Source organism: Tiliqua scincoides, chromosome 5, assembly GCF_035046505.1.
Source record: "Tiliqua scincoides isolate rTilSci1 chromosome 5, rTilSci1.hap2, whole genome shotgun sequence".
In the NCBI taxonomy this organism is placed as follows: domain Eukaryota; kingdom Metazoa; phylum Chordata; class Lepidosauria; order Squamata; family Scincidae; genus Tiliqua; species Tiliqua scincoides.
In genome coordinates, this window is record NC_089825.1 from 26,762,913 (window position 1) to 26,780,838 (window position 17,926).

General features: G+C 41.7%; 1 protein-coding gene across 2 annotated transcripts in view; it reads left to right on the forward strand.

The window, feature by feature from the left end:
* VPS50 (VPS50 subunit of EARP/GARPII complex) overlaps window positions 1–11,598 on the forward strand; it is a 108,951-nt gene extending 97,353 nt beyond the window's left edge. For both annotated transcript variants that reach the window (XM_066627426.1, XM_066627427.1), the window contains exons 23-28: window positions 3,278–3,426; window positions 5,023–5,119; window positions 5,263–5,421; window positions 8,047–8,168; window positions 8,548–8,737; window positions 10,876–11,598. In XM_066627426.1, the coding sequence (XP_066483523.1) occupies window positions 3,278–3,426; window positions 5,023–5,119; window positions 5,263–5,421; window positions 8,047–8,168; window positions 8,548–8,737; window positions 10,876–10,995 (837 nt within the window). In that variant the 3' untranslated portion in view covers window positions 10,996–11,598. The remainder of the gene's footprint in view (window positions 1–3,277; window positions 3,427–5,022; window positions 5,120–5,262; window positions 5,422–8,046; window positions 8,169–8,547; window positions 8,738–10,875) is intronic.
* Window positions 11,599–17,926: the final 6,328 nt, after the last annotated feature.

Genomic DNA, 17,926 nt, shown 5'->3' on the forward strand with positions numbered 1-17,926 from the left:
ATTTTTATTTCCTATTGAATTTTTACATTTTCATCATGTGGGTTATGTGTTAGCTGCTCCAAAGTTATCACACCGAGATTTCCTCTAACTGAGGACAGATTACAGTTATATACCACATTTTCCTTTAATATATAAATAGCTTTTAGACTTAAAACTGACTTGATGCAGAGCTAGGAGAGCTGTTGCTTGCCACAGATCCCCCTCCCCAGCCAACCTTTTGCAGTAACCATTCTTTTGCTTCTCCTGAATGCGCCTTGTTTCTTATTCCCCTTGAGAACTCTGAAGGGTTTTCTAAAATAGTGTTTTTATAGGGCACCGTTTTTCATCTTGTTAATGTGCAGACAGGATAACCTTGCATTTGATGAACTGTTTGCTGCAGTAAATACTTAAATACCATTATTAAGCAAGGTGCGTTGCTAAGGGAATGGCTGGAAGTTGATACATTTAGAGCACATCCTATGCATGTCTTCTCAGAAGTAAGTCCTATTGTGTTCAATAGGACTTACTCCCAGGAAAGGGTGGATAGGATTGCAGCCTGAGATACTAAGCTTCTGCCCTTGTTGTTGCAAGTCTTTAGATGGGAGACTGGTCGATTTGGGCTTGCTGGACATCCATGGATTGGTGCCAGAGGCTGTTCTTGTGTTTAACTGCTCATTGTCTAGCTTTCTATTGGCATGTCCCATTGATTCTCTTTTAACCATGAAGTGGTCAGCTGATGGAAGCTGTGCTTTGGTGATCCACAGAACAGAATAACATTCAACCTCTTCCCCTGAATACTGCCTCTCAATTTGCAGGTTGCAAAATATCAGCCATATTTCTCACTGTTTTTGAGATTTGGACACATTGTCTGCTGATGAAATCCTAATCTTTTGTAATTTTCTGAAACCCTTATCAGTCAGACCAGCCTATGGGACTGAGACTGTCTTGTTTGCCCTGGTGGGTGACCTATACTGGGAGCCAAACAGGGGGAGTGCATCACTGTTGGTCCTTCTGGACCTCTCAGTGGCTTTTGACACTATTACCATGGTGTCCTCCTGGCATGACTGGTTGAGTTGGGCCTTAGAGCCATAGTACTACAGTAATTCCATTCCTTCTTATCCAACCAGCCCAAGTGGTGGTGCTGAAGGACTAATGTTCTGGAGAGATGCTAGCCTCTCATTTGTAGGGTGCCTCAGGGTTCCATCTTGTCTCCCGTGCTATTCCACATCTACTTGAAACCGCTGGGAAATATCGTCAAGAGATTTGGAGTAGGGTGTCATCAGTATGCTAATGATACTCACTTCTCTCTTTATCATCAGATCCCAGGGAGGCTGTTGAGTACCTGGAGTGCTTCCTGGAGGTGGTTGGGGTCTTTATGAGGGCTAATAAACTGAAATTAAATCTAGACAAGACAGAGGTCCTCTTGGTTCAGAAACTTGTGACGCAGATATTAGAATATTGACCAGGATGGGGTTGCATTCCCTCTGAACTAACAGGTGTGTAGCCTGGAGGTCCTTGTGAATCCACAACTTCCCCTGGATGCTCAAGTGACAACTGTGGCCAGGTGGGCCTTTGCCCAGCTTTGCCTTGTGTATTGGCCGTATCTGAGTCATTTGGATTTGACTATAGAGGTCAATGCTTTGGTGACATCTTGTTTAGACTACTGTCATATGCTCTACATGGGGCTGCCCCTGAAGATGATCTGGAAGTTGCAGCTAGTGCAGACTGCATCAGCCAGTATGGTCATGGGGGCTTGATAGTTTGAATCTGTTGAGCCACTGCTCTGGTGTCTATACTGACTGTCCATTGATTTCTGGGCCCAACTGAAGGTGCTGCTACTTACCTCTAAAACCCTATGTGGTCTGGGACCATGATATCTGCCCTCATATAATCTGGCCTGTTTTCTTAGATCAGAGGTCTCCAAACTGGAGACCATTGCTCCCTGGGAAAGGCTTCCCTGGTGCAAATGGTGCTTACTGTTCCATTGGGGAGCTGCTGCATCACTGATCTCCCTGAAACTACACCCTGGCCAGCCTTGTCTGCCTGGAAATTTGGGTGCAATGGCTACTGGGGCAATGGAACCTGGAAGTGGCTGACCGGGGCACAGTTCCAGGAAGATTGGTAGCAAAGAACAGTGGCTCCCTGATGGAATGGTAAGCGTATTCACCCGGGGGATGGATTTGGCCGTGTGCCAGATCCAACCTGTAGGCCAGGGTATGGAGAACCCTGTCTTAGTCAGATAAATTTGATATTTGCATGGCATCTGCTTTGGGTGCATATCCAGTAGCATATCCTCTTGAAGTTTTGAATATGATCAATATTTCTATTTAACTGAATAATTGGTTGCATCCAGGAGATTCAGTGAGGTTCTTCAGACGTGGGTCAAGATGCATAGTAAGTCAAATCTGTGGGTCCCTAACCTGCAGAAGAGAAGAACCAACCTGGAAGGATGACGAGCTAACTTTGCAAGCTCTGGAGATGGAGAGCTGTCATTAATTATACCTTTCCAAACTCAAGCCTCTTTTCTTTAGAAACCCATTGAAGTATGAGGGTTCTTAAGGTTAAATAATCCTAGGAATATAGGAAGTTGGTATCAAAGAACAAGGAATAGCAGTTATCACCAGGAAAGAGTTTGGAGCTCACAACTGAATGATTACGCATGACTGTTTCATAGAAATACATCTTGTTATATGATTTTCAATACTAAAAGAAAAAAAATCAAATTAATTCATACACAATGTGTTTACACAGTGTCAAGGAAGAAAATCCCAGGTGTCTAGCATCTTCCTATTTCCAGTCTAATATCTTTCTTTATGATCTGCATTACAGTCCACAAAATTTAACCAATAACAACCACCCAGAGACAATTGCATATTCAAATCTTATTCAAAAGAAGCCAAACTTACCCAGATATTCATAGAAATACCAAACCCCTTTCTGTTTTTTCATTTCACCAGTAAGTTCTCTGTAGCTCCAGTTGTTCTGGTATTCAAATAGTAGCAACATGACTTGCCAGGGTTTCAGACAGGACATTTTTTGCTATCTCGCCTGGATATGCCAGGGATTGAACCTGGGACCTTTTGTGGGTGAAGCAGGTGCTCATCCACTGAGCTATGGAAACTAACATGGAAGTAATATAGCATTTCCCAAGGCTGAATTCCCCCTGGGTTCAGTGTTGCTATTGCAATGCAGTGGAATGGAAATGAGACATGCTCATGAGACTGTTCCTTTAATACCTTAGCTAGTCTTTTTTTCTCCCCTCAGTCACTCTGATCTCTTTTTCTTCTCATTGCTGCAGGAGGTTTCCTCTGATGCCACTGGTACCCTGACTGCTGCTGAAGAAAGAAAGGAAAAAGTTCCAAGCCCACATCTCAGTCAACATGTAGATTTGACATCGGGAAACTCTCTGTATGGTTTGGCAGAGAGAGTGGTAGCTACAGAATCCTTGTGCGTTATGGACTTTACACCATGTTTTTTTTGCTTCTTGCAAACACGAGTGCAGGATCTGCTAACATGTTTATGATGGCCATTTGCTAATTAATTTTGATTCAGTTGACTCTGCAATTGTGAAACCAGCCCATGTGGAATATTCATATCACTCGCTGTGGCAGTAGCTTATCTGTGGAAGGAACTCCTTGTTGAAGTGCTGGGCGACAATGGTGGCAGCAGCAGGTCCAATTTAGGCCCATTGCAAAAGCCTTTGTAAAAATCCCCTGTGATAAATCACACAATTATAGACCAAATGTGCCCGCCTGAGATAATCCTAAATGAGAGAGGAGACAGACACCAGAATAAAGTTTAAACCGTTGCTTAGGAGCAGCTCATCCATTAGGCAATGTGAAGCAGGTGGTGGATTTGGAGAGCTCCTTTATCCCAGTCAGTCTGCAGTCAGTGGTGACAGTCTTGTCTCTCCCTCCTTCCAGCCTGTCCCAGGTGTGTCCCACACTGATTTGCTTTGCACCCTCTAAAAGCAAGCAGAAAGTGGATCATGCACATCTTGTTCCGGGTGCGGTTTCTTCCAACATGAATGTGCAGAACTTGTGGTTTGATTTACAAGGAGTGTGTGAACAAAGGAACTCCCGCCAATCCCATCTCCTAGGAGGGCTCAGAAAAACCTCTGCCTCAAACCCTCTGCCAGTCAACATAGACAATGCTGAGCTAGATGAACCAATAATATGACTCAGTGTAAGGCAGCGTCATGTGTTTGGCTGTATATATAATGGTCAGAAAGAATGCATGCAACTCTTTGCCTTTGACACTTTAGTTTGACTAAAGGAGAAGAGAAGGGGAAGCCCCAAGTGATGCATTAGAAAAGCTAAACTAGGGATTCATGATTCAGACTGTATTCTCAAATATCCTGAAACTCAGTACTGTATTCTTATCTCTGCTGATGCTTAATCTTGGGTATGTTTTGAGCATGTCCAGGTCTTTAATCACAAAGCACTTAACTAAAAGTATATCTTGTTATTATAAGTAATTGCCAAAGTTCAGAAAGCTAGCTACTGGGAGAAAAAGTTGGTGGCAGTTTAACATGGCTTTTCTACTGCTTTTTCACTCAAGCATTTTGATAAGAGAAAACGAGGTGAATATTAGTTCATCTCTTAGATAACAGCTCCCGAGGTGCCATGCCCTGGAAGACTTACATGAATGCCCGAGCTACTCTGGCTACACTGTACATGCTTGATTGTGGCAGATGTTGCTAATGCTTGTTTTTCTTTTTTAAATTCCCTTTGGCTTTATAACTGCTTCTTTTCAACATCCTATTTTGTAGGTTCTCTTGCGTATATCAAATGAGACTATCTTTCCATCAAGAAATAATCAGTAAATGCTTTGTAACTAAGACCAAACATTTGTACTATTGGGAAGTTACCCACCATGTGCATATTTTTCTTCCAAAAGTAAAATTAAGTGTTAGATCTACAAGATATAGTATTGACATAATCTGATCTAAAGAAATTTATAAATGAGAGCTTAGCTGCTTAGCAGCCAGGCTTTTAAATGTTTTTACCTGAATCACAATGGATTTTCTCTGTTGTTTCTTAGAGTATTTTTAGCTGAGCAGTTTGAGTTCCTCCAGCCTCATCTTGACACTGTAATGCCTGCAGCCAAGAAACCTTTTCTTCAACAGTTCTACTCTCAGGTCAGCCTTCTGCATAAAAAAAAATTGCACTATGGCATGTGCAGCATGAGCATGTTTTGTGTAGCTCATTAGAGGTATTCTATGGCTTAGCAAAAAAAAAAAAAAAGCTCTTAATTACAGTTTTATTTTAATTTGTGTTCCAGACGGTTTCAACAGCCAGTGAACTGCGCAAGCCTATATACTGGATTGTCGCTGCTAAAGCAATTGATTATGAACAGATGCTGCTCCTAATGGCAAGCGTGAAATGGGATGTGAAAGAAATCATGTCACAACACAATATTTATGTAGATTCTCTTTTAAAGGTGTATATTTCTTTTTGTGTTTGGTGTAAATTTATAAAGAGCAAGAGAGTCTGTTTCCATAACTGCCTTGGTGGACTGCACCACATGTTGGATGCTCTGCTTTGTCCTGTTTTTTGTTAGTCTTGTTAGAGGCAAAAAAAAAAAAAAAAAGGCAAACCATACAGGTTGAGTCTTGGCATCTGCAAGGGATCTGTTCCCAGAACTCCTGCGGATGCCAAAAATTGTGTTAAATGAAATTTATTTTTTTAAAAAAATGTCCCTTTCCTCACTATTGCTCACTTTCCGTGCTATTGTAATGCAGGAAGAGCAGTAGCAGGCAATCAGTCAATCAGTCTCTCTCCAGGTGCTTAGAAAGGCTTCACTCTTAGGCCATGAGTGCTCGACCCCTTCCTTCACCTGGAGCATGAGGAAAGAATACAAGGAGAATGCAAAGCGAAGGTGATAATCACTTCCACTGTGAATTCTTTAACATGCTCCAGGGGGAAGGGAGGGGTCGCTTGACTCTGAGTGTACAGAAAGGAAGCTGTTCTAAGCGCCTGAAGATAGATTGGTTGATTGTCTGCCTGCTTCCTCTCTCCTGCATTACCATAGTAAGCAAGACTATTGTGTTTTTTCTTTAATATAAAGGGCCCTTCTCATTGCTTGAGATAAAACTTCAGGTGAAAAATCAGTGGATAATTAGGTTATACCTGTATTTGTTTATCCATTATTAAAGCTGAAAGCTCATTACCGTATTGTGACTTGAGAGATTCTGGGTAGAGAGATTCTGTTTCACAAGAGTTCGGGTCAGGTTTTGAATTTCAACAAGGCACGAAGGGTCGTTCTGTCACATAGGACACTACAGAGAAAAGACAAATCAAGTTTAATTTAATGAATTGTGAGTGTTGCCAGGATCAGGCTGACCTTGAGCAAGAATCTACTGTAATTTCCTTGTCCTATTTTCTATTTCATTATGTGTTTCTCTGAATCTGCTAAAGAACACCAATGTTCTCAGCATTATTCCTTTCAAGCTTTCTATTACCATTAGACTTCTGGGATAAGTGAACAGATAGTTGGATGTGTGGATTACCTTTGTCAAGTAATCAACACATGATGTATACTTTTGTCCATTTTTAATTTTGCTTTGATTTTAGCTTGAGCTTCTAATTTTAATGCTTAAATAAGCCTAAAATAACAAATGTGGAACTTCAGGCAACCAAATATGCCATCCATAATAGAAACATGATTGGTATGTGTGCATTTTATGACTTTTGTATAATATTAATAATTAGGAATAGACAAATCTCTCTGATTCTAGTTTGGAATAATTTGCATTCATGAAATTCCTACTCTGCATCAAAGTTTATATGGCACCCTTAGAGCTATAGTTCATGTGCAGTGTAATCCAAAATGCTCCTCAGGGTGTATAAGAGGATAGAGGAACATTCAGGGCCACCAAGCAAGCTGTGGGAGTTCTCACATTGCCCTTAAGTGACTGATGTAATTTCTCCAAAATGTAGAAACCAATCCAACACTATGCGTGTGACAGTTTGCACAGATTGCTTAGGCCAGGGCCTCCAAACTTTTAAGCACAAGGGCCACATCGTATATCTGACACATTGCTGTGGGCCATAAAATTAATACATTTAAATAATAAATACGTTAGAGATGGAGGAAGTGGGGAATGGATTTTGAAAAAGGATTTGGGGGACCAAAAGGCAAAATAGGAAGGTACAGGAAGTACAGGAAGAGAGGGGAGTGGATTTTGAAAAGGAAAATTAATTTTGGGAGAATTAATTTTTGAAAGGAGGAATATGGTAGAGAATATTTTGGGGGAAAAATTTGATGGGGAAATTATTTGGAGGGATTGGGGAGAGGATTAATATGTTGGAGGGATAAGAGTTGGAAACAACTCTTAAGAGTTGAGTTGGAAACAATTGTGTAATAAGTAAAGTCCGGAGAAATCTGAGAAATTAATTTGTAAAGAGAAAACATGCTTTTGGTATATATTGGATAGACTCGACTGATTGGCCCAGCAGACTGATCAGTGTATTGAATGTATCTGAAACTATAAAGAGTGTGTTATAATTTTGGGAGTTTAGAATTAGGCAGAAGTTGCTCTTGTGTTTGCCTCTCTCTCTCTCTCTCTCTCTGCCTTTCTGGAGCGATCTTCAGGGAAGCATCTCTCCTCACAAGGCTCTGCATTTCTGATCCATTAGCAGGTTACTGTGGGCTAGAATAGTCAAGCTTCCCCACCACATACCACAGGCCACATCAAATCCTCCTGCGGGCTGGATTTGGCCCCTGAAGTTCACCAATGACATCAGAGCATACCAGAGTCTATAGTCCTCTGGACAGACTGAATGTAGCCTGCCGTGACATGAGCTTTGATCCCATCATGAAATTTGATGAAATTTCCTTCCACTAGCTGAAGGTTCCGCAAAATGAATATGCAGTTCAGTTATCAAATTATAGATGGTTTGGAAATTTTCTGGCAACCCAAATAATAACCATAAATGGAAATTAAATGAAATGGTTACACTCCTGGTGTCAACATATATACCTTCTGCATAGTTGTGCTTTCAATGCTAGGTTATGTTTTAGGTATTACCACTGCTGACAAATGTATCCTTTACTTTTCATCAGGAATTTGAACAGTTTAACAAGAGATTGAATGAGATATCTAAGAAAGTCCGTATTCCATTACCAGTTTCAAATATTCTTTGGGAACACTGTATACGGCTAGCCAATAGAACTATTGTAGAAGGGTAAGTATGCTATTAGTTATATTCTGCTTGACTAAATAAATATATTCAACAACTAAATTCTACTAATTTAGTCATGCATCTTTAGTCATGCAAGTTCCTTAGCCGGCTGATTAAACTTAGGTTTCAACTCAATGATACTTTTCCAAAGACAAATACCCACACGTTCAGAAGCTAAACTCTCCCTGTTCCAAACAGGTAACTGTCTTGAAGACTGAAGAACATGCCCAAATAAAGTGATGTTGGAAGATTTAATTTTGTACATACATATATCCCAAATAGCTCATCTAGACTTCCTTCTTTTAACAGCATCCTATATTCTAGAGCAGGATCAGGCCATGCAAACAAAACCACTTACTGCTTTGTTGTTCCCCTGGCTTAGTTATGCTAATGTCAAAAAGTGCAGCAATGAAGGCCGTGCCTTGATGCAATTGGACTTCCAGCAATTTTTAATGAAACTGGAGAAACTCACAGATATTAGACCCATTCCGGATAAAGAATTTGTTGAGACCTACATCAAAGCTTACTATTTGACTGAAAACGACATGGAACGCTGGATCAAGGAACATAGGGTAAGAACCCATCTTTGGTTCCTCTCTTTGGATGGGAGTATGGCAGGGGAGAAGCGTCATTGTTCCAAACACAAAAATTATTTTTAGCTCTGGGTTTTATTTAGTCCATAATTTCTAGACTAAGATGCAAAATATAATCTGTAGTGCTTATTGCTCAGTTAGGTAACAGGACAAACAAACAGAAAGGAGTGGACCTATATGTGCTAAACAAAATGTATTGATTTGAACCCAATGTATTTTGGGGGTAAAATCCTTTTTCAGAGTTGCTCTCTGAGGGTAGGACCACACCTTGCATATATTTCATCAGAGAACCCATAATGGAGTGGGGAAAAAGAGAGGGAAGAGGCCAGGGCCAGCAGAAGGTGTGCAAGGGCCACTCCTCCCCCCAATTCCCTGCAGTTCATCTTGCTCAGAGGTTTTCCAGAGTTTGAAACAGGCATGTTCCCCAGCTCTACCTGGAAACATCAGGAATTGAAAGTGGAACCTCTGTGTTTCAGAATTTGTGGTTTACCACTGAGCTACAGTCTTCAGTAGTCAACCAAAGGAAAAGGCAGGGAAGGGTCTCGCACACAGTAGGATAGCTACTGGGAGGGACAGACCGGTTAAGTATTGCAGGTGACAGAATGCGCTGTGTAAGCAGCCCCCCCCCATTCACTGTTGGAGCTGCCCAGAATGGCTCTGATGGCAAGTGGGAGGAAGCACACGGCTCATTGCAGCACCTACAATACTTAACCGCGCCCATTCCCCTGTAGCTTCACTACTGCTCCCACAGCCATTGTATGACCAGACAGACAAACTGGTGAGAGAGGCTAATAATGCTTTACTCCGTTGATCATGTGCTAGGACTGTAGTACACTAGCTGTGAGTTTGTGAGATTCTGGGTGGTCATAGGCTGGAATCCTGGAGAGAGAACTGAATTGGTTGTGCCAGGATTGTGTTTAGCTTCTTTCATTCAACAAGTCGTCTAAGGCACACCGTGTAAAGACACACCAAAGACTGCCAGTTAATCATCTGAGCAACAGTTAAAAAAAATAAAAAGAAGTTATAAATGTTCATCGCTACCTTTTGCAAATGATTTTTTTTAAAACTTTGGTGAAGAAAGCCAAAAAAAAACCTTAGCACAGTTTTTGTCCTTCCTTCATGTTCAGCCTCTTTATGTAACTAGTCTGTGCCAAAACCTAAATAGTTATGTTAGATGTGTGTGAAGGGAAGGGGCTATGTATTTTGTAAGTTATTTTTACATCTCTTGCTCTGCCACTGTCACAGTTTATAAACCATAAAGTCAGAATTGTAGTCACCTTCATCATGGAGCTATACATGCTTGTAATTGGGGTGGGGGCGGAACCTTCCAAAAGATACCCTGAATCAGCAGCTCTAGATTAGTCTCAGTCTGGCTTTTCTTTTCCTTTTACTTGGATTTACTTTTCTTGGATATGATTAATTCACTTTGAGAGCATTTCCACCCGTCTTCCTCAACCCAAAAAAAATGTTAAAAGCTTTACCTCTGTTAAATAATCATTCACAAGTTCTGGCAGCATCTGAAGGTCGAGCTTTGTTTAAGTAGGCAACTGTGTCCTAGCAAATTTCAGTGTTGTTTTTGGACACAACAATTTTCTAACTTTATTTTTTTACAGTTGCAGATTTGATGTTTTCTTTTGATCAAATCTATTATTACTAATTTGTTCTCAGATCCTTTAGGTAAAACTAAATTGGAAATATGAGCAATAGCCCTAAAAACAGATGTGTTAATAAACTGGCTTTATTTATTTTTTTTTTTTTAGTGTCTGTTTTCGCAGTTGCTTTTCATCTTGGCCAGTTTCACATATTTTCCCCAAAGAATGGAAAATAAGTTTTTAAGTGCCTTAAGATGTTTAAATATTCACAGAATTGCATTCTGTCCAGTACTCAACTAAAATTGTAAGCATTTTTTTTTCAATTATCACCTGCCATATTTGTAGCAAAATACTCTTCTGTGAGAACTTCACAGCCACAAATAGTAACCACACATGGCTTTCAGTATTTCTTTAGGAAGGGACAGGTCCTGAATTTGATGAAAAATGGATATTTCTTTCCTTCTAACAATACACTTTTTTTTAAAAGTCTGCTTGACATTGAAATTATTTACTTTCTTTGACCAGGAGTATTCCACCAAGCAGTTGACAAATCTGGTGAATGTTTGTCTGGGATCCCACATCAACAAAAAAGCAAGACAGAAGCTATTGTCAGCTATTGATGACATAGATAGACCTAAAAGATAATTGAAGAGGGTTTCAGTCTTCTGATTTTTTTTGACCAATGGTTAATGTGAAGCCACTGAAGGCATCTCTCATGGACTACTGGGGGAGTTTGGTTCAATGAACAAGTGTGCATCCTTTCTGATTGGCTTTGAAAACACTTAGAATCAGTGTGTGTCTTCTAAAATACCATTTTTTAAAATGTCTTATCTGTATCTTTTGCTGTTGAGGCCATGTACCATTTTCTGTTGTATATTTTTCTTGATTGTGTATTATATGGCTAGAGCAAAACTAAAGGGAGATGAGCTGAGTTAATATATTTAGTTGGTGGTTTTATGTTACTTTCTTTTTGTAAAGGGATTTACCTGTGTAGTTGTTCTTCCTTCTGTGCTCAGAACTCCCTTTGTTACGAACCCACATAAGGAGGAAAACCTTGTACAGAGTCTTCAGATTATGAATGGTGCATGTCCTTGAAGAGTGCATTGGCAAAATATTACTGTAACGTTTAAGCCCATTGCCTTTTTATGTACTTTTAAATGTAAGTTCATTCCAACATGAATTCTGTCTTGTCAAACGAATTGACCACAAATTATGAGAAGGTAATAAATATTGTACACTAATGAATAACTTTGGGGGGTCTGTTTCTAGTAGCTTATACCACATCTCTTTCGTAGTAGCCCTTTGTTGTAGGCATCCCCTGTACATGACTAAGATACTTTCTGTAACAGTGATTTTCAACCTTTTTCATCTCACACTGACAAGGCACTAAAATTGTCAAGGCACACCATCAGGTTTTTGCTGCCAGTGGGGGCCTACAACCCCCACTGGCCCTACTAATAAATGACCTTCCCCCAAATTCCTGTGGACCACTCGCGGCACACCAATGTGCCAAGGCACAGTGGTTGAAAATGGCTGCTCTATAAGTTGACTTTAGCCATTGACCGACAGCATCTCTAGGATTTCCTGCAACTGCTACAGTCCCACTGGGAAGACCAAGTATCTGACCAAGACACTGAAAAGCTGGAATGCAGATAAGGTCAGGAGACTTCAGGTAGTGAAGCATAAAACCTCAACAAGATTGTGAGCAGTGGTCATTAATGATGAACGATGCCACCTCTCAGCTCTGCTGAAGTAGCACGCAGTGTGCTATTCCCAGTCAGATTGACTTGAGTGGAAGAAGACCAGGTGCTTTGAAGAACTGCAGCTGGGTTGTTACTTCTTGGTCCTCCTTTCTCTATACCACCGACCACAGTTCCTCAAACCTGCTGCAATTACTCGTGCAAATGTACTTCACAGCAGTGGCCAGAGAAAGGCCACCCTCTGGTGTGGGTGTTTGTGTGTTCCCAAGTTGCTGGTGTTACTGCTGTCAAATGTTTTAGTACTCCTACCATAGGCAACATTAGGAGGCTTTCAGTGCTTATGTACAGAAAGCATATTTCAAAACCTCTGCCTGTGAACATTTACAGATCTTTCCTTTTGTTTTACAAATTATGTCCATCACTTAAACTTCCAACATGATGCAGTTTCAAGAGGATGCAATTCATCCCTTTTTCTAGATTCTGCCATTTTCTGGTTGCTTTGAGTTGTCTGGACCATTGTTTTGGTTTTCTTTTAGTGAAGATCCTCTTGACAAGCAAGTCATGACTTACAATTTCAGTGGTTTCTATTGGCCTGCATACTGAACTCTCCCTTAAATAGGTGCTCCTTGCTGGTTACTACCATAACCATACTAGTTGATCAGTAATACTCGAGAAGAACCTGTTCAATGTTCATGCTGTTCAAGTGCTCTGCTTAATTAAACATAGACAAGCACCACAGATGTGCTCTTAGGCCCACTACTTTGGAAGTGTTTCAACAAATGTAACTTGCTTTTGTCCTACTTCCATTTTACCATATATGGTTTTTTTACATAATGCAAAGGAAAGCATCTTAGGCTGTGGCCCTACAACTTAATCTGTCATCAAAATAAAACTGTCGCTTTGTTTCTTGTCAAGCTAGTGAAACATAAGTTGCCTTGAAAACATTGGTTTGGCTCTTAAGTGGCTCTTATGCTACAGAAGGCACTTCTGTTCATGTAAGAGGGTGATTTTACCAATACCCCCTTTCCCCCTGCAGCTCTCTGCACCCCATACCGTCCTGTTCTGGTGGGGTCTTCCCCCCCCCCCAGGAATGGATTTTTGTAGTGCACAGAAGTCTCATGTGCTGCAAAGGGAGCAAGAGAATTGCTTGTAGTACTTGCCCTCCACTAATGTCCCTTTGGAATCCAACCAAGCATGGTGGAAGGGAGATTCAGGCAGAGGAGGCCTCCACTTCATTCTAACTCCCATTTTGGGCAGGAAAGCCCTACCCAGGATGATTAAGTTCTGAGCCAGCAATTGAGCTGACTTGGATCCGAGTAGACACATAGCAGCTGCTGAGGCTTGACATGGGGTAAGGGCACATTTGTCAAGGCAACCTCCTGCTGCCTCCGTGCCCATGTGGGATTCAGTGGTGGCCATTTTGGTGCTGCTGTATTGCAGTGCTGGCAGCCTGACGAAGAGCGGGCTGTTAGTTTGTGAATCTGTGTATTGTATATGATCAAATTTCTCCTTTTGAAATGCTGGAGAATGAGGGCTAACTTCCATGACAATCAGGTATAAGGGGACTGCTGCAAAGCGGCTAAATTTGCTGCTTTCTGTTGCATCCATAGTCTCATGCTTTGCTTTCAGTATCTCCTACCTTGCACTGCTGGGATGTGTAGTGGGTGGGAAGGCAGGTGAAGCAGAATTTTCCCACCAGAGTCCTTTGAAAAGCGCCGCCGCCATGTGAGTGCTTGCGTACCTCACACAGCAGTGGCGCTTTTCAAAAGACTCCGGTGGGGAGGCTGTATGCATGTTCCTGTTGCACTGTGAGTGGTTTGCAGTAGCCTGCGAAAAGTCCAAAGCTGTACATAGTGGTGCTTTTTAAGATATCTGGATTTTCAGGAGCCTCCAAGGATACAACAATGATATGAAAAGACTCCAGCTCACAAAACAGGTAAGGCTGAACTATTAAGATAGAGTATCATGTGTAATATTCAGCAGAGCTGGAATATTGCCCTAGAATTCAACAAGAAAGTGGTTCATAGGGAGTACACCTCATTTGTTCTTGCTGAAGCAGATTCATTGGTCAGTCACAGCACATAACGTTTCACTCAGAACTGAAAACCAAAACAAAGGAAGGAACCACAGGGAAAGAACTGCATTTTTTAAATATTCAACAAGTCTGTCTTGAGCCTTTTAAATAGGAATCCTACTATGTAGTCTAGAACAGGGGTGGGCAAACCCTGGGCTGCAGGCCACTTGCAGCGCTTGGGAACCCCCAGTCTGGCCCACAGGGAGCCTCCTGTCTCCAATGAGCCTCGTGACCTGTTGGAGACTGCTGGAGCCTGTACTGGCCCACGACTGCCAGTCACGACCACCAGATACAAGCTGCAGGTCAAGTTCAAGAAAGACTTTTATAGTCTCCATATATAGATGCAAGGGAGGGCACCAGGATGCAGGTCTCTTGTTGTCTTGTGTGCTCCCTGAGGCATTTGGTGGGCCACTGTGAGATACAGGAAGCTGGACTAGATGGGCCTATGGCCTGATCCAGCGGGGCTGTTCTTATGCGTTTTCTGCTTTTGCCTGGGCATTATTTTAACCACCCTCCCATTGCCTCCCATTGCATTGTGGAATGCTTTGAGATCAATTTTGCCATAAGTAGGCATCAAGTCACAGACTAGGTACCAAGTTTTAATGGATTTCAATACATCACTGACTTTTATATCTAATGCATATACAGTTAGACTTTGGTATCTCTGGGGTCCTTTCCTGGATCCTCCATAGATACCGAAACCCTTGGATAATTGAATCTGCAAGTGGGGACAACGTTCAGAAGCCCTCATTGCAGACAGGAACCATGGGAATTTTGGGATGATCTCTCAGTTTGGAGGAAAAGGAAATTGTTTGGCTTGACTGACAATGACTTAGATTTAAGAACTGGGTAAGTTCATGTTGTGATTTCTTAATTCTGAAATTTGCTGGATGTTTTCCTCAGGTACTTTGGAGCTTCCGTCGCTGTTACTAATTACTAGGGTACAGCAAATGTCAGATTTGAGGGTGCCATTTAGGAGGAAAAAAAGACAAATCACAAGAGCCATGTTCTGAATAAGGTTGTTCAAAAAGGAGGCAGATGGCAATAAATGGTGAACAAAGCTTAAGAAAAAGAGCAAGGCCAAGCAACATATGATGCCTCAGTTATTGTGATTTGTTGTGGGTGCATTTTTTGGTTGTGGTTGGAGCCAGTGTGGCAGACGTCTGTAATGGAAAGAAGAGAGGGAGAACACTGAATCAAACACCCAGCCTGTGCCACTGCATAAGTTGAGAGAAGCACAGTTGTAGCATTCAGGACCACCCCCATCTGAGATTGGTACTAGGAAGTATTCCGAACACTGACAAACAGCCACTGGAAAAGATGCTGTGCTGGGGGTAAACAGGGCACTTGTTCTTCCTCTGTGTAGCTCTGTGGCAGAGCAGCCCCTTTGCATGCAGAAAGTTCCAAATTCAATCTGTGACATCTCATTATAAGGCTAGGGAAGACCCTTATGCAAAACTCAAAATAGAGACTGTGGATGTTCTAATTCAGTACAAAGTAGTTCCTGTGGACCCATTTTGTCACACTCCCTAATTGCACTTTGGGATGAAAGGTAGGCTGGATCTGCATAGATCAAAGACTAGTGTCCTACAGTATTACTCAGATTGCTAGGGGAAAGCCCAAGAAAATACATTGCAAGCCAGGTTGGATGGAAGTTAGTGGTCTGAATTTTTTTCTGCATAGTTAGAGGGATCAGGTCAGCTTGCCCAAGTCATTGGCCGGAGTCTACAGAGCTCCTTTAAGTCCACTGTGCCAGAATGTGTTTAAGAAACTTTATTTTCCTTTATAACTTTTGCCACAGAGTACTGTAACTTGCTTACAGTGCAATCCTATACATGTTTATGCAGAAGCAGGCTCCACTATATGCTCAGTGGGCCCTACTCCCAGGAAAGTGTGTTTAGCATTGCAGCCTTAGAGTTGCAATTTCCTCCACACCGTGGGACCCTGAGTTGCCATTTGAGCTTAGTGAATCTGATTTGACTCAAGAAGCGGCAAACTCGCAGAGGTTTAAGTTGATGGCTCGAATAGATTTGAAGGCCTGATTTGCATGTTTTCATTTCACGGGGACTAATTTTTCTTTTGGCTGTTACCTTGAAGAAGCAAATGGTATGCATTATTAAAACCTCCTTCCAGTGTCCTAATGAATGAACTGATTCTTTTAAAAACCTGGATGCTCTGCTAGTGTGAAATTAACGGAGTCTGCTGAAAGACTAGAAAGAAGTTCTGGACACACTATAGAGGTTCCACCTCAAAAGGACAATCAAGTCTGAGAGGCACCACTCAGCTACTTTGGATGCTCTGCAATGGCATTACTAGGGTTTGCATCACCTGGTATGAGAGGCCAGTGCTTCACCTCCCATGATGCAGTGTGTGGGGCAACGCCCTGGGCAGTGGCCTTGGTGATGGACCATTGCTCCACCCGTGCTGGTTTTTTACTACAACTTTTGGTAGAATAGAGATTTTTTCAGTGTAGTTTGTTTCATTGCATTCTGTATGAAGTTACTTATCGAATGATCTACAGCATGATTGTGTTATTCAAAAATACCAAGATTTTCAAAATTTTGGCCAATAGTGGTGTCACCCTCCTGGGCATGTCATCCTGTGTGGTCTGCACCCCCCTAGCAATGCCACTGATGCTCTGCATGTCTCCTACAAATAGAAGATTTACAAATTACTCTTTAACTTGCATAAATGGAGTTGTATCTAACAAAATTTTGGAAATGTGAATGGGAGAGCTTCAATTAAACCATTGGTATGCAAACATTTGAGGCCCTAGAGCAGGGGTGTCCAAACATTTTGGCAGGAGGGCCACATCATCTCTCTGACACTGTGTCAGGGGCCAGGGAAAAAAAGAGAATTAATTTACATTTCAAATTTGAATACATTTACATAAATGAATTTATTAGAGATGGAACTTATATGAATGAATGAAGGTCTTGCAATAGCTCAAGGCATATAAAAGGCCTTGCGCAAAGCATGGCCAGCCATTCCTTTGCTGTCACCGCTGTTTCACTTCTTTCCCCTGTCCATGCATGCCCCAGTCCTACTGCTAGACCCACTTATTTCCTTGGTCATTTCACCTTTTGTTCACTGCCTCGGATGTATCCTTCCCTCAATCCACTGTCCCCTCCCTATCCCCTTTCAATTTTCTTCTGTAACAACCCATCTCTATAACATGTTAGTGAACCATCTGCTAAATACTAGACAAGCAGTGGGTGGTTAGAGCACATGTTATATATTTATCAAAAAGCTTTATACCCCTCCCTTCCTTTCTGACCACAGGGCACCCAGGGCAGCTTACAGTAGTCATTAAAATGTGAAGACGAAAAGGTAAAAACCAAAAAAAAAAAAACAGAACAGAAACCAATAGAAAATATTATAAAAAGCATACATGATACAAAAGCATATAATAAAACATAAAATGCAGCAGCAGCGAATAATAAAAGCGTCTAAAAACAGCAAGGATAGCAATATCCAAGCAAAACAAACTACCATGGGAAGGCCAACTGAGGAAAGAATGCCTTTACTCCCTGCCATAAGCCCTCCAAGGGGCAATATGGAGCTCTTGACTGAGAAAGCCCTACCCCTGGTTGCAGCCAACCTGGCTTCAGTCACAGGTGGCACAGATTATCTCGGGTATGGAGTCAGCTCATATGGAGAAGGTGGTTCCTGAGATGCCCCATCCCAAGCCATAAAAGGGCTTTAAAGTTCAAAATCATCACATTGAATTGTGCCGGGTAACAAACCAGCAAGCAGCACAGCCGTAGAAGCAGCAGTGGGCAGCCGGGCCGTGCAATCTTAA